At 52.6% G+C, this 15,247-nt stretch overlaps 1 protein-coding gene across 2 annotated transcripts in view; it reads right to left on the bottom strand.

The window, feature by feature from the left end:
- LOC135916711 (protein arginine N-methyltransferase 1-like) overlaps positions 1-15,247 on the bottom strand; it is a 199,118-nt gene that overhangs the window by 69,269 nt on the left and 114,602 nt on the right. For both annotated transcript variants that reach the window (XM_065450152.2, XM_065450153.2), the window contains one exon: positions 6,357-6,444. In XM_065450152.2, the coding sequence (XP_065306224.1) occupies positions 6,357-6,444 (88 nt within the window). The remainder of the gene's footprint in view (positions 1-6,356; positions 6,445-15,247) is intronic.

The raw sequence follows: 15,247 nt of genomic DNA, 5'->3' as shown, positions 1-15,247 counted from the left end.
CGATGAGCGGGTCGTAGTAAGGCTTTAAACAGTCGACATGAACAATGTCTCGTCCACGGCAGCGCATGTCTGAAGATGGCTCAACTGGTTCTATGACGTAGTACACAGGAGATGTGCGTTCGAGAACACAATAAGGGCCTTCATACTTAGGGACCAGTTTTGATGAGAGGCCAGGGGCAGTTAAAGGAACTGAGAGCCACAAGAGCGCTCCCGGATCGAAGGTGACCGTGGCAGTGGCGTCACCGCGAGTGCTCCTCTGGCGCTCTTGATCAGCGGCCCGTGCGAGGTCGCGGCACTCTTCTGCATGTCTGACCGTGCAAGAAATAGGCACGCACTCGGATGCATCCGGCCGGTACGGCAGAATGGTGTCAATGGTGTGCAAAGGGTGTCGACCATACAGCAAGAAATAGGGTGAAAATCCAGTGGTGTTCTGCATAGCGGTATTATACGCGTAGGTGACGAATGGCAGAACGGCGTCCCAGTTCGTGTGGTAGGAGGCAACGTACATTGAAAGCATGTCGCCGAGCGTACGGTTGAAGCGTTCTGTGAGGCCATTCGTTTGAGGGTGGTACGCCGTAGTCGTACGATGAACAACGTGGCACTCTTTGAGAATCGCTTCAACGACTTCCGACAGGAAGACACGTCCGCGATCGCTGAGCAGTTCTTGAGGTAGACCATGCCGCAGGATGAATCGGCGTAGCAGGAATGATGCAACATTGCGCGCTGTAGCTGCTGGGAGAGCGGCAGTTTCGGCGTATCGTGTAAGGTGATCTACTGCCACAATGGCCCAGCGGTTACCAGACGACGTCAGGGGAAGTGGCCCATACAAATCGATGCCAACGCGCCCGAACGGCCGGATAGGGCAGGGCAGGCTGCAGACCAGCTGGCGAGTGGTGGGGTGAAGATTTTCAGCGCTGGCAGTCGGGGCATGAGCGAACGAAATTTTGAATGTAGTTGTACATTCCCCGCCAGTAGTAGCGTCGTCAGAGGCGCTGGTAGGTTTTGAGAAGTCCCGAGTGAGCACACTGTGGATCAGAGTGGAACGATGCGCAGATTTCAGAACGCAGGCTTCGAGGTACAACTAATAACCACTGACGGCCGTCAGAGGTGTAATTGCGTCGGTGAAGCAGGTCGTCTCGAATGGCGAAATGGCGAGCTTGACGCCGCAATGCACGAGTGGTGGGCTGTGATGACGGATCAGCAAGGCAGTCTATGATGGAGGCAATCCAGGGGTCCTTGCACTGCTCAGAAGCGATGGTCCCAATGTCGACGGAAGAAACGTCAAGCTGGGATATTGCGCAGCAGGGATTGTCGACTGGCAAGGGAAAACGTGAGAGGGTGTCAGCATTAGCATGCTGGCATCCGTTCCAATACAGTACGCGGATATCGTAATCCTGTAAGCGAAGCGCCCAGCGGGTGAGACGGCCTGAGGGATCCTTCAATGACGACAGCCAGCATAGTGCATGGTGGTCCGTGACGACATCAAATTGTAGACCTTACAAATAGGGCCGGAACTTGGTAAGCGCCCAGATGATCGCCAGGCATTCTTTTTCTGTGACGGTGTAATTGGTCTCGGCTTTAGTAAGCATACGGCTTGCATATGCCACATCATATTCAGGAAACCCTTTTTTGCGCTGCGCTAGGACAGCGCTGAGGCCAACACCGCTGGCATCTGTGTGTACCTCAATAGGTGCCGTTGGGTCGTAGTGGCGCTAAATGGGAGAAGACGTCAGCAAACGACAAAGCTTAGTGAATGCCACGTTGCACTCGGACGACCACGAATGGAGAGGTCCGTTGCTGCCAAGGAGCTTCGTCAGGGGCGATATGACGGTGGCGAAATTGCAAATGAAGCGCCTGAAGTAGGAACACAAACCTACAAAACTGCGCAGTTCTTTGGCGGACATCGGTTTAGGAAATTCAGCTACGGCACAAAGTTTGTCTGGATCGGGGAGGATTCCATCCTTCGAGACGACGTAACCTAGTATCATGAGCTGCCGCGCTGCAAATCGGCACTTCTTTAGGTTCAATTGGAGGCTAGCGTTTGCTAAGCACGTCAAAACACGCCGTAGGCGTTGAAGGTGCGTGGTGAAGTCAGAAGCAAAAACAACAACGTCGTCGAGATAACATAAGCACGTGTGCCACTTCAAACCGTGGAGAACTGTGTCCATCATGTGTAACGACATGACGTTAAATTCGTATAAGCCGTCGGGTGTGACAAAGGCTGTCTTCGGCCTATCGACGTCAGCCATGGGTACTAGCCAATAGCTGGAGCGTAAATCTAGAGATCAAAAGAATTCGGCTCCGTGTAGGCTATCGATGGCGTCATCGATTCGCGGCAGCGGGTATACATCTTTGTGAGTGATCTTGTTCAGGCGCCGATAGTCTACACAGAACCGTACCGAGCCGACTTTTTTCGTAACAAGGACGACAGGGGATGCCCATGGACTGTTCGAGGGTCGGATCACTTCGTGGCGAAGCATATCGTCCACTTGCTCATTAATCACACAACGTTCAGTGGCAGAGACGCGATATGGTCGTTGCCACAATGGCGGTTGGGAGCCAGTGTCAATATGGTGCGTGACAGCAGACGCCCGGCCAAGGGAAGGTTGCCCAACATCAAAAGAACAACGAAATTCTTCCAAGATGCGCAGAAGCTGCGAACGCTGAGGTGGGGTGAGGCCATCGGCAATAGATGAATCGAACACACCTGTGGGCAAAGGGTCCGACGTAGAGAGAGAACAGAGCGTGTGGTAACTGGCGCAGGACGTGTCTTTGGGAACATCCGTAATTTGTACGGCGTCGATCACTTCCACGTGGCCAAGACATTCGCCTTGAAGCAGCATCACAGGGTATGGGAAGGGGTTACAGACAAAAATAGCTGTGGAGCCCCGTTTGATGTTCACAGTAGCAAAAGGCAGCAGCAGACCTTTTCGAGTATAAAAGTGGCCCGACGGAGAAAGCAGTGCAATGGCGTCAGAGAGGCTGCTGCACTGCATTGATACAACCACTGACGAGTTGGCAGGAACGTTTGTGTCGTGCCTGACGAGTAGTTTGTTCGCACAAGAAGCATTATCGGCAAGCGTCATATCTGAGATCGGTGACAGTTCTAGTTCGGCCCGTGCGCAATGAATGACGGCATCGAGGCGGGCGAGAAAGTCCCACCCCCGGATAACTTCGTGGGAGCACGAGGAAATCACAATAAATTCGACGGCGTATACAACGTCCTCGAGAACACGAGCATTGCACGCCGCAATCCGGTGAATACGCTGTGCGCCTGCTGTTCGGAGGGCGAGTCCAGCAATGGGCGTCGTAACCTTTCGAAGGAAGCGACAAAGCTTTGCATCCGTAACTGATACAGCGGCTCCGGTATCCACGAAGGTATATGTGCGCACACCGTCAACTAACACATCTATCGCATTGGTCGGGCTACGTTGAGGACTTCCGCGTTTCGATGGGGTCGCAGCCCTTGCCGCATGGACTGCGACGATTAGTTTTCCTCATCCCGAGCTTCGGGCCAAGGCCGCATCGGTGATGGGGAGCGTCGGCGTGGACAAGTTGAGCGGCGGATGTTGGCGGACCGGCGGAATGGTGGTGACGCAGCCCGAGGTTCGTCGTCGTAATAAGGGCGCGGAGAACCCGCCATAGAACTTGGCCCATATGGTGTAGCGCTAGGCTACAGCACGCGACTACAGTAGCGTGCGACGTGGCCTGCGTAGCCGCATGCAAAACATATCGGTCGATTGTCCGCTGTACGCCACCGAGGTCCCATCCATGTGGAAGGACGCATTGGACGTGGCGGCTGGTGAATTGATTGCATAGCAGGCTGTTGTCGGGGCATAGCGAGGACTTCGGCGTATGTGAGAGGTCCCCATTGAGGGAATTGTTGAGGCTGGGTGACGACTTCCGGGTAGCTAAGTGGCACAGCTGTTGGGATCTGTTGGGGCCTGGCCATGACTTCGACGTAGCTGTGAGGCGCAGCCGCAGGAACACGCTGGTGGTGCTCAGGCAAAACCTCGCGCAGTTCTTGCGCTATGACACGGCGAAGCGAAGGTGCAAAACTTGGCGTAGGCATGTGTACCGACTGCGGCTGTGCAAAATCCATCAACGAGAGTTGCTGGGCAACTTCCTTGCGGACGAACGCCTTCATTTCTGCGAGCAACGCTGGCTGGCTGGACATGGCAGTCAAACCAGCGAGGAGTTCGTCCGCGGTAGGGATCGACGGGTCAGTGACCGCTGCCTGCGGAGTTCTTCATAGCTCTGACACAGTGTGACAATTTCAGCCACAGAGCGTGGACTTTTGGCCAGCAACATGTTAAAGGCATCGTCTTCTATGCCCTTCAGGATGTTTCGGATTCGATCAGACTCCGCCATGGTCGAATCGACTTTCCTGCATAGGTCCAGGACACCTTCGATATAGCTGGTGAACGTTTCGCCTGGCTGTTGAGCTCGTTCTCGCAAACGTTGCTCGGCACGCAGCTTGCGAACAGCAGGGCAACCAAATACATCGGCGAGAGAGTCTTAAATTCCGACCATGTCTGGAACTCTGCTTGATGGTTGTTATACCACAGGCTGGCAACTCCAGCAAGGTAGAAAAGAACATGCCTCAGTTTAGCCGCTTCGTCCCACTTGTTATGGTCGCCTACCCTGTCGTACGCCGTGAGCCATTCGTCCACGTCAGTGTCGTCTGCTCCAGTGTAGATAGGAGGGTCGCGATGACGAGGCACCCCGGGACACGCAGTGGGTGAAGGAGGAGTCGTTTGCTGGGAGGCGTCTTGGGGCATGGTAGATGGTAGGGTACGAGACCGGAGTTCCAGGATGATCGTCTGAGGGTACCCCGCACCTCCACCAATTCTAAAGGTGTTTATTAGGCAGAGCTCGGATCAGCGCAACGTCGACGGGCAGGGCAGTCACAGCTTCCAAGCACGAGAGCCGTTGCTGTGCAGGAGCGCTCGACCCACTACCGTTTTGAGCCAGTAGCGCTGAACCCACTAGCGTCTCTCTTCGCTACATCGAATACAAATATGAAATATTACTCGAATTCGAAGTGTGTGAATATTCGAGCTTTTTGAATATTCGCACACTTGTAAGTGAAATATTTCATAATATTTTATTATATTGAAGTTGCCTCCATTGTACCGTATTTACACGATTGTAAGTCGACCCCCCCCCCCATATCGCGTGACAGGAAAAAAAAAGAAAGGAGAGCACACCCAAGAGCTCATTCATTAATTTATTAGTAGGTGACATGTCACTGGACTACTCGTCTTCACTAGTACTAACATCGTCCTCATTGCTACGGTCCCACAGCACGTCATCGTCCAGTGAAGTTCCACATTTGGCAAATGACCACACCACAACATTTTGTGAAACAGCAGCCCATGCCGAATGCACCCAACCACACGCAGCCGTTAGGGAGGCTCCTATGACAGGTCCGGTTGGCGTAATTTCGCGGTCTTCTGCTGTCAGCCACACGTTGTACTCACGGCGGAGCAGGTCCTTAAAAGGCGAAGATCCGGGCTTGTTTCACGACCATGTTGCACTTCAGTGGCAAGGACCGATCACGAATTTCAGCGACGTACGATGCAAGCTGAGCCTACAGTTCTGGAAAGCGTCCAGACTTCGGCACGTAGGAAATTCCTCCCTTGCCGTCACAAGTGAAACTTTCGCTTCGCTGCAGTCGCCACTCTTGCACCACCCATACAGAAACATTGAACTTCCGGCCCGCTGCGCAGTGATTTGTTTCTTCGGCATAAAGGATGGCAGCCCTCTTGAATGCTGCTGTGAACGAGTGCCAAATGATTAGTAGGCCTGGAGCACTCATGAATGAGGAAGCCTAGAAGTAGCACGTAGCCGGCAGTCAAGTGGAACGGGTCAAACCAATGCTTTTCATCAAACTATAGAGAAAGCTAAGCACAACAGGGAAAGAGAAACCCACAATCGGTGTGTGCTCTTCCATGAACTACCGATACTCCTCGCAACCGCCGCCGTTCTGAGGGTGCCGCTGCGAATGGAACAGTGGCGCTTCCATCAACTATCGACATCCCCACATGAGTGTTGCGTGCAATGTAAAACTCTCGAAAATGTTGAAAAATCCTTCCAAAAAGCGAACAAACACACGGGATAGCGAAAAGCTACGGGTAGGGCCATAGAGCAAACATAAAATTGTAACTATGCTGTAACTCCCCTTGGTCTTACCTTTTTGGTGGTACCATGTTTTGGTTTCGATTGTAAATCGACCCCCCCCCCACTTCAGATTTTCAAATTTAGAAAAAGTGGTCGACTTACAATCGTGTAAATAGGGTAGTTTAACTGTGCATGCCACAAATAAGCACAGCAGTCTTAAGAGACATACTCACAATTGATCTTCTCATCCTTGTACTGGCGGTCCTCAATGGCACACAGGAAGAGAGTGGCACGATCAGGAAACATCAGGCCACCAGGCTTCTGCAAAAAAGCATGCGCAAACAAAGGCTGCTTGTAGCAGCAGGTCTCTTACAGCCAAAACTCTCGGCATCAAGATCTTGTTTCTCACATGTTTACTTGCTTTTAATATTATAAACAAGAGACTAAAAATCATCGTGATAGACGGTCATCAGGCACACCACTATCCTCAGTGTCCTCGTTCTGTGTGCCAATGCAAAGCAGGTATTCTCAAATACAGTCGCCGACCGATTTTCCAGACTCCGAAAATTCGGACATGCCCGATTATTCGGTCAGCTTCGCGGCACCGCCATTCTCCCCATAGACCATAATGTATAACAACTGCCGAAAGTTCGGACACCTTGCAACCTCTCGTCTGATTTTTCGGACACTCCTTGAGCCAACTCGGTCGAGAGCACCATGCACCGACTCTGACCGGTGCATGGCTCGACTTGCTGAACGCCATTTTTATTTTGAATGGAGCTTCCTTGCTGCCCCACGAAGTGGCGCTACTGGAAATCCCCGCTCATCATCATCGTTTCTGCTTGGTTAGATAGAGTGGCTCTGCAACAGTTCCGGTTTCAGCTTAGCAAGCCATGTCAAGACAATCCAGCAGCTGATTTGTTTCTTCGCGCAAGACGCTGCGAGCAGGCCGCGTTTTTCGTTTGTGCGACTGGTGTCGGCACGGTGGTGTTAGCTTTGTGTGCTGTGTCGAGGTTTCGGTGATCCAAGGCGGCATACGTAAACATCGCGTCAAGGGTCTAATGGCGCCGACAGTGCCCGCGCAGACTGTGCTTGGGAATGCCAGCAAGCGGTTGCCGGGAGGCCTAAGGGCACATTCACACCGGCGACTTGAGGAGGTCGCGCGACCGTTTGCGACTCGCAATCAAAAAGCGACCGAAGGCGACTGATGTTCACACCGGCAAGCCCGGCTGAGCGCGACCCGCAGTCGCAATCCTGGAGATTATCGTTCTCAGCGAGAACTCTCGAAATCTACGTGGAATTTGAATGCGACGCCGGAGGAGGCCGGATGTAGACACACGAAAGATCACTTCCGGTGCGCCGCTGATTGGTTTATCAGTTTTGCGACCACGATCGCGCGACTGAAAAATCGCGCAGAGAGCGACTCGCCCAAAATGGTCGCTTTCCGAGAAAGGCGACCATTTGCGACCATTTGCGACTGGGCGCAAAGCGACCAACTTGGTCGCGCGACCTCCTCAAGTCGCCGGTGTGAATGTGCCCTAAGACTTGCCGCCTTCCGATGTGCTCCCTACTGACGCGGGAAATGTTCTGCCGATACCTGCGCAGTGGTTGCATTGCGATTCCGGACACCGTCTCATTTGACAGTTTCATAGGTGCTGACACTGCTGTATTGACATGCGCAGAACTTGACGACGGCAAGATCATTCGTCAGGTTTCTGCTGCACCGCCGGACGATGACTCTGAGTCGGAAGATGACGCACCATGTGCTACGCTGCCGTGGCATGCGGAGCGTGTACAAACAGTGACTGTGCTTTCAGCCGCTAATAGTGACCGTACGACCCTCTCCGAGATTCAGGCTTATCTGATAGCGCGTAAACGGAACAGCGTGCAACGGCGCATTCACGATTTCTTCCAAGCCTACTGCCGAGCTCGAATAAGTGCGTGGAAATAAAGAATTTCATTTTTTTTTTCTTAATCTGCTTTTTCGGACACCTGTTTATTCGGACATTTTCACAGTCCTCGTGAGGTCCGAATAAACAGTCGGCGACTGTATACATAACAGTTTCCCCCCTAGAATGCTGGCATCAGCTACAGCAAAACCTCGATAATTCGTATTTTGCAGTGCAAAAAGTGTCCCAACTTACCGAATGACCCATTATCGAGGGCATCAAGAGAATGAACAAATATTTAATAAATCAACGTGCATCTATTTCCTTAATGAATCTGTCACGAGGATCCCATCCTCGTCGCCAGTGTCACGATCCACCCCAGGTCGTGAACAAGGGAGGGCTTGTGGCACCCTCCGATAGACAGACGCTCCGCAGCGTGATGGCGCTGAACGATGACTGACTGGCGAACAGCCGTGCTCGTTGGTGTTTATTGTGATGCGGTGACCAATGTTGCCTGCCAAACTTTAGCAGGTCGCCGAGCTTGGCGGGAGAACCAAGATTATGTCCAAGGGGGCGTCACATACTTGCAACACCCCAGTTTGTTGGTTAAATGAAAAACAAACGTCCATGTTCACACTATGAGGCTCTGCCTCCACCCTAGCTGGGTCGACGGTGCCGGCTACCCAGGCAAGTAACAGTCTGGTGGCCTCCGCCGTCGAGTACTCCGCCTGGGTACCGGTGTTGACGAGTCGGCAGTGGCAACGCCAGGTGCTGCCTGAGCCAACCTTGCTCTATCGGGAGGGTTCGTAGTGGTCGGCCTTGCGAGTGGTGCTGGGCTCGACACCGGTCCAACGGGTGCCGTACCACTGGCTACGGTTGCCGCCTCCGAGGTGGGTGGTGCTCTGCTTGGGGCGACTGCTGCTGCCGCAAGTCTTCTTGCGGACTGGAACTCAGTGGCAGTCGAGGGTGCTGGCCAGGTCCCGAGGTGAGGCCTGACATGGTCGGCGTGTCTGTGCCACATGGCCCCATCTGGCATGCGCACGAGCAGTGATGAGGAGCTGGCAGGAGACACCACCTGTCCAGCAGACCAGGGTGGGCCAGGACGGAAGTTCCTGTCGAAAACTGCAGCTCCCAACTCTGGCAAAGCCCAGGACGGCACCCTTGGTCAGCAGCCAGCTTCTGCATCTCTGATTGGGCCTCGCGCAGCTTGCGCTTGCTGTGGGAGACCTCGCTCTTGAGCTGCCTGTTGTGGCTCTGCAGGTTCGTTATGTGCCGCATCTCCCGGTTGATTGGCTGAGCCTGCTCGCTGGACACCGATGACGCCTCAAACTCAATGCGTAGATTCTCGTACTCACGACGAATCTGCGCGATGTCCTCGAGGCGGATGACCTCCGAGCGAAGCTTCTTCTGGACAACCAGCTCCTCACTTTCAATCTGCTCAATCTGGCGAAGGTGCGAGTTTTTGGCTGTCGACAGCAAGGAGCGACACTCGTCCAGCTGAGGCTCGAGTTGCATGCTCTCGTTGTACAGCACGGAGAACTGGCTCTGCAGGCACTTGTACTCGGCCGTGCTCACCCCCAGGCTCTCGGGCAGCGACCGCAGCCGCTCCACCGTCTTCAGGGCCTCCTTGTGGTCATGTTGAAGCTGCTCCAGGTCCAGCAGCCGTGCCAATGCCAGCTCCCGCAGTTCCTCAAGTTGGTCCTCCAAGCGCAGGGAGGCTCCTCCGCCACCACTGCCAGAGCCCCCAAAATCCGCATGTAGGCGGGACCAGGGTCTCTGTGGCAACGGCCAGGGGGTGCTTTCCACATTACGCGGCTCGCTGATGCTGCTGGCAGATTTGGCAGCTCTGCACCACATGCAGACTAGCTTCCGGGTACTCTGGCAGACGAATGCCCAGTGCATGATTCCAGCTTCGGCCCAGCAGCATCGGCGACGACCCCTTCGTTAAGTAGCATGCAAAGGGGAAGGGTTGCCTCCCTGTTGCCAAAGCGAACGCTGACCTGTGCCTGGCCCTGGACCTGGGAGAGTTGTCCGGAGGAGCTGCGCAGTATCACGCCCGAAGCTTCGACAGACACGCCGGGGAAAGCACGCTTGAAGAGCTTCCCGGCCATTACAGACACGCTGGCCCCTGTGTCCAGCTCCATGGAAAAAGGGTGCCCGGAGATTTCGACGGTCAGCATGTATGGCGGCACAGACGACGGTACAAAGCCTGTGTGCCACATGTCGAAAATCGGCGGGTCCTCGGCCACGACGTGGAGCCTGGCCGAGGAAGAACTTGAGCCTGCTGCCACACGCCGCCGCCGCGTACGCTGGCGACGGCTACCTTGGCCGTGGGCTTGTTTGGTACCTGGGCTTGAATCGGGCTGCTGCTGCTGTTTGCTGTACGTCCTCCCCCTTCGGCATACACGTGCCAGGTGCCCAGTTTTCCCGCACGTAAAGCATTGTGCTCGAGAAAACTGGCACTGTGAGGGGGAGTGGGCACCACCACAGCGACCGCAGGTACTGCCCTTTGTCGCCAACTCGTTGACCGCCGCTTCCGCCGACGGTAAGCCAGTCACACGGAAAATCTCGCCGGCGTCCTTGGCGGCAGCTTCCATTGCCAGCGCTGCCATCATGGCGTCGTCAAGCGACGGGTCGGGAAGCTCCAGGAGTCGTGTCTGCATGGCGGGGTTGTTGATGCCGCAGACGAAACGGTCCCGGAGCAGCGAGTCCAGTTGGTCCCCGAAGGCGCAGGCACTCGCTAACCCTCGTAGCGCAGCAACGAATTGCCCGAGGGTCTCTCCGTCCCGGCGACTCTGGTTGTTGAAGCGGAAACGCTCCATTAGCGTGGACGGTGCTGGGTTAAAATGCGAGCGCAGTATGGCGAGCAGCTCAACCAGCGTCTTAACGTGCTGCGTGGCTGGCTTGAGAAGGTTGAGCAAGAGGCTGAAGACGCCGGTCCCGCAGCTGGCCAGGAAAATGTCCCGCTGTTTGGCCTCGGGTGTGTCGTTTGCGCGGAAGAACATGTGGACTTGCTCCTGGTAAATTTGCCAGGCGGACCCATCTCCCTCGAACGGCTCGAGCCTTCCGTACAGCAGCATGGCGACAGCAAAGGGGGGGGGGGGGGCGGAGTTTCGGCACTCGCGGCGGCGTGGAACGCTCCGTAGGTACTCGTCGCCAGCCTCGTCAGTGTCACGAGGATCCCATCCTCGTCGCCAGTGTCACGATCCACCCCGGGTCGTAAACACGGGAGGTCGTGTTGCACCCTCCGTTAGACGGACGCTCCGCAGCGTGGTGGTGCTGAACGATGTCTGACCGGCGAGCAGCCGTGCTCGTCGGTGTTTATTGTGGTGCAGTGACCAATGTTGCCTGTCGAGCTTTAGCAGGTTGTCGAGCTTGGCGGGCGAACCAAGATTATGTCCGAGAGGGCGTCACATACTTGCTACACCCAGACAGCAAATCACCCAGAATCAGCAAATCTTGTTTCTACGTTGCGCAAAAGCAGTGCAGAGGCTGCAATTCTCGCCAATGATCTAAGCCGCAAAGGCCTCGGCAACTTCCTTAGCAGCATGGCCGCAGGGCCAGACTGGGGTCTTCGTCCAGTAGATGGTATGGTTCTCCCTACCACACATAACTGCTGATTATTTTTTAATAAATATATTTTATAAAGGCTATAAAAGCACGCACAAGCCCGAAGCTGCTGTTTTTCGTGTGGTTTGTGCCTGATGACTATGGTGGCGTGGACTCTGCCACTTGCTTCCGGTTGGATACTAGCACTGCTTTTTCTCTTTGTACCACACACATAAAAAATTAACTTATGGGGTTTTACGTGCCAAACCACGATCTGATGTTGAGGCGCGCCGTAGTGGTGAACTATGTAAACTTGGACCACTTGGGGTTCTTTAACATGTGCCTAAATCTAAGTGCATGGGTGTTTTCGTATTTCTTTTGCCTCACATTTGAGATGTTCCGAGGCTGCCTCGCTCCATGGGCCGTCCAAATTAACGAGTATGCGGCCAGATATGTCTGGAATAACGAGAATTTGAGGATATTAAATAATGCATATGCTTGCTTGCGACTGGAGGACAAGTCAGAATTATCAAAGTTTCTTTAATAATGAGAGTCGAATTAACAAACTGTTAGTGTATAGCAAGAAGCCTTAACAGGCAAGCATTAAACAACCAATATTTGTGTTACATAATTAACTGGAATATGATTATGCAAGATGTGTTGCCACCGTAAAACTGCACAAGGAAATGTATTGCGCATTTTCATTTCACTACTTTAGACTTTACCCTACTTTACCGGGGCTTAGCGGAGAGACGAGAACTAGGAGTCGGATTCCTGATTAATAAGGAAATACAGTCGAACCTCGATATATCGAACAGCGCGGTGATAGCAAAATAGTTCGATATAGCCAGAATTCGATATACAAAATCACGAAGAAAACGCGTCAAAAACTAGCGCAAATCAATCAATGAACCAATCGTGGTGCAATAGATGTTCACATGATGCTTCAAACATAGTATTTATTTAGTTCGCTGAAAGTACTGAAGCAGCGTAGCCTGCTTCATATTGGCAACCGCGTGCTTGACCACGGCGTCCTCAACATAGTCCAAACGGTTCACAAGAGACAGTCCAGTGCCTTCTATTGCGCCGCAGTAGCGGCGTACAACGGCCAAAGCAGCTACAGCCTCAGCTGCAGTCGGGAGCGGGGCCTCATCACCGCTTGCTGGATCAGCCTCGGCAGCGTCTTCGTTTGGCCGCTCAGCAGTCACTTCTGACGCGATCTCCACGTCTGTTAACTCCGCCACTGTTCCGGTGCTGTCGTCACCGCCAACGAAGTCCGCAATGCACATGATGTGTGGCTCAGCACCGACAAAGCGCTCGAACTGGCTCCACGGCCGCCTCGATCACGCGCGCACGGCGAGGCTTGCCCCCGCGGCGCACGGCGGGGGCAAGCCTCGCTGTGCGCACGTGATCGAGGCGGTTTGCCCCGCCGTGCGCGCATAGGTGCGCGCGTGATCGAGGCGGCCGTGCTGGCTCCAAGCCGCCGCGTGTGTACGCCGCTACGTTCAAATGGCGCCCTCGGCGCAACCGATGTGGGCAGGTGTCGTACGCAGCAGTCTGGAATGCCGATCGCGCCGCCGCTATCTTCAAGAGTGTTGCGGGAAAGCTCGCCTCCTGTCAACAGAGCGCACTTGGTCTGGGGCGGCGGAGTTCGATATATCCATTTTACATCCGGCCCCGTTCGAAATAAAGAATTAAAAATGCATGCGATTTTCCATGTGATATAGAAATTGTTCGATATACGCAATAATTCGATATATCCGTGTTCGATATATCGAGGTTTGACTGTAGCTGGTAACATACAGGAATTCTATAGCATTACCGAGAGGGTGGCAGGTCTTGTTGTGAAACTTAATAATAATAATAAAAATAATAATAATACTTTATTGCGCCAAGTATTGAAAGAATGTACAAACATCCGGCCTGCCAAAGCCTCATTGGGCTTGAGTGGCAGAGCCCGACAGGCAGCGGAACCACGCAGATAAACACACAGGCATGAACGCACATGAAAAGTTACAAAACATCAAATTAGTATAGCGGCAGAAAAAATAATAATAAAAATAGACACGGAACCCAAGTTACATATAAAAAAAACACAACAGAGTAAAGAGCAAGGAAGGAAAATAAAATAGCATGAAAATACTCAGATAAGTGCAACAAATACTGCAGTAACTAGCGAATTCACAGGATTCATTTGATAAGTGGTGGAGCATGCGTGTACAACGTCGTACACCCACTAAGTAGCGTATCGCAGCATCTTTTTTATTTTATATTTAGTTTTTGCACGGCGAACACTTGGAGGCAACCTATTGAAGTAAAAGGGAACGTAAAAATCTCTTACGCGCTTTCCATATCTTGTAAACCGTCGGGGAATACAAAAAGCTTCCTTCGGTCGAAGAGACCGTGTGGGAACATACGGAATTTTATAGTCACTAAACCAAAAATGCTTCAGGACAATAGTTTCCATCAAAAGGCGATCAAAATCAGGTAGCGAAAATACCTTAAAAACATCAGAATACGAAATACATACATCAGAATACGAAATAAGACATACAAATTGAAGGTGGTACAAGTCTATGCCCCTACATGCAGTCATGATGACCAGGAAGTTTAAAGATTTTATGAAGACGTGGAATCAGCGATGGGTAAAGTCAAAACAAAATACACTATACTGATGGGCGACTTCAATGCCAGGGTAGGCAAGAAGCAGGCTGGAGACAAGTCAATGGGGGAATATGGCATAGGCTCTAGGAATAGCAGAGGAGAGTTATTAGTAGAGTTTGCAGAACAGAATAATATGCGGATAATGAATACCTTTTTCCGCAAGCGGGTTAGCCGAAAGTGGACGTGGAGGAGCCCGAATGGTGAGACTAGAAATGAAATAGACTTCATACTCTGCGCGAACCCTGGCATCATACAAGATGTAGACGTGCTCGGCAAGGCACGCTGCAGTGACCATAGGATGGTAAGAACTCGAATTACCCTTGACTTGAGGAGGGAACCGAAGAAACTGGTACACAAGAAGCCAATCAATGAGTTATCGGTGAGAGGGAAACTAGAGGAATTCCGGATCAAGCTACAAAACAGGTATTCGGCTTTAACTCAGGAAGAGGACCTTAGTGTTGAAGCAATGAACGACAATCTCATGGGCATCATTAAGGAGTGCGCAATAGAAGTCGGTGGTAGCGCCGTTAGACAGGAAACCAGTAAGCTATCGCAGGAGACGAAAGATCTGATCAAGAAACGCCAATGTATGAAAGCCTCTAACCCTACAGCTAGAATAGAACTGGTAGAACTTTCTAAGTTAACCAATAAGCGTAAGACAGCGGACATCAGGAACTATAATATGGATAGAACTGAACAGGCTCTCAGGAACGGAGGAAGCCTAAAAACAGTGAAGAAGAAACCAGGAATAGGCAAGAATCAGATGTGTGCGTTAAGAGACAAAGCCGGCAATATCGTTACTAATATGGATGAGATAGTTCAAGTGGCTGAGTTCTATAGAGATTGATACAGTACCAGTGGCACCCACGATGAAAGTGGAAGAGAGAATAGCCTAGAGGAATTCGAAATCCCACAGGTAACGCCAGAAGAAGTAAAGAAAGCCTTAGGAGCTATGCAAAGGGGGAAGGCAGCTGGGGAGGATCAGATAACAGCAGATTTGTTGAAGGATGGTGGTCAGATTG

Source organism: Dermacentor albipictus, chromosome 3 (assembly GCF_038994185.2).
Source record: "Dermacentor albipictus isolate Rhodes 1998 colony chromosome 3, USDA_Dalb.pri_finalv2, whole genome shotgun sequence".
NCBI classification, from domain to species: Eukaryota; Metazoa; Arthropoda; class Arachnida; order Ixodida; family Ixodidae; genus Dermacentor; species Dermacentor albipictus.
The sequence above is the reverse complement of the archived record's forward strand: the minus strand, read 5'-3'. Positions and strand labels throughout refer to the sequence as shown.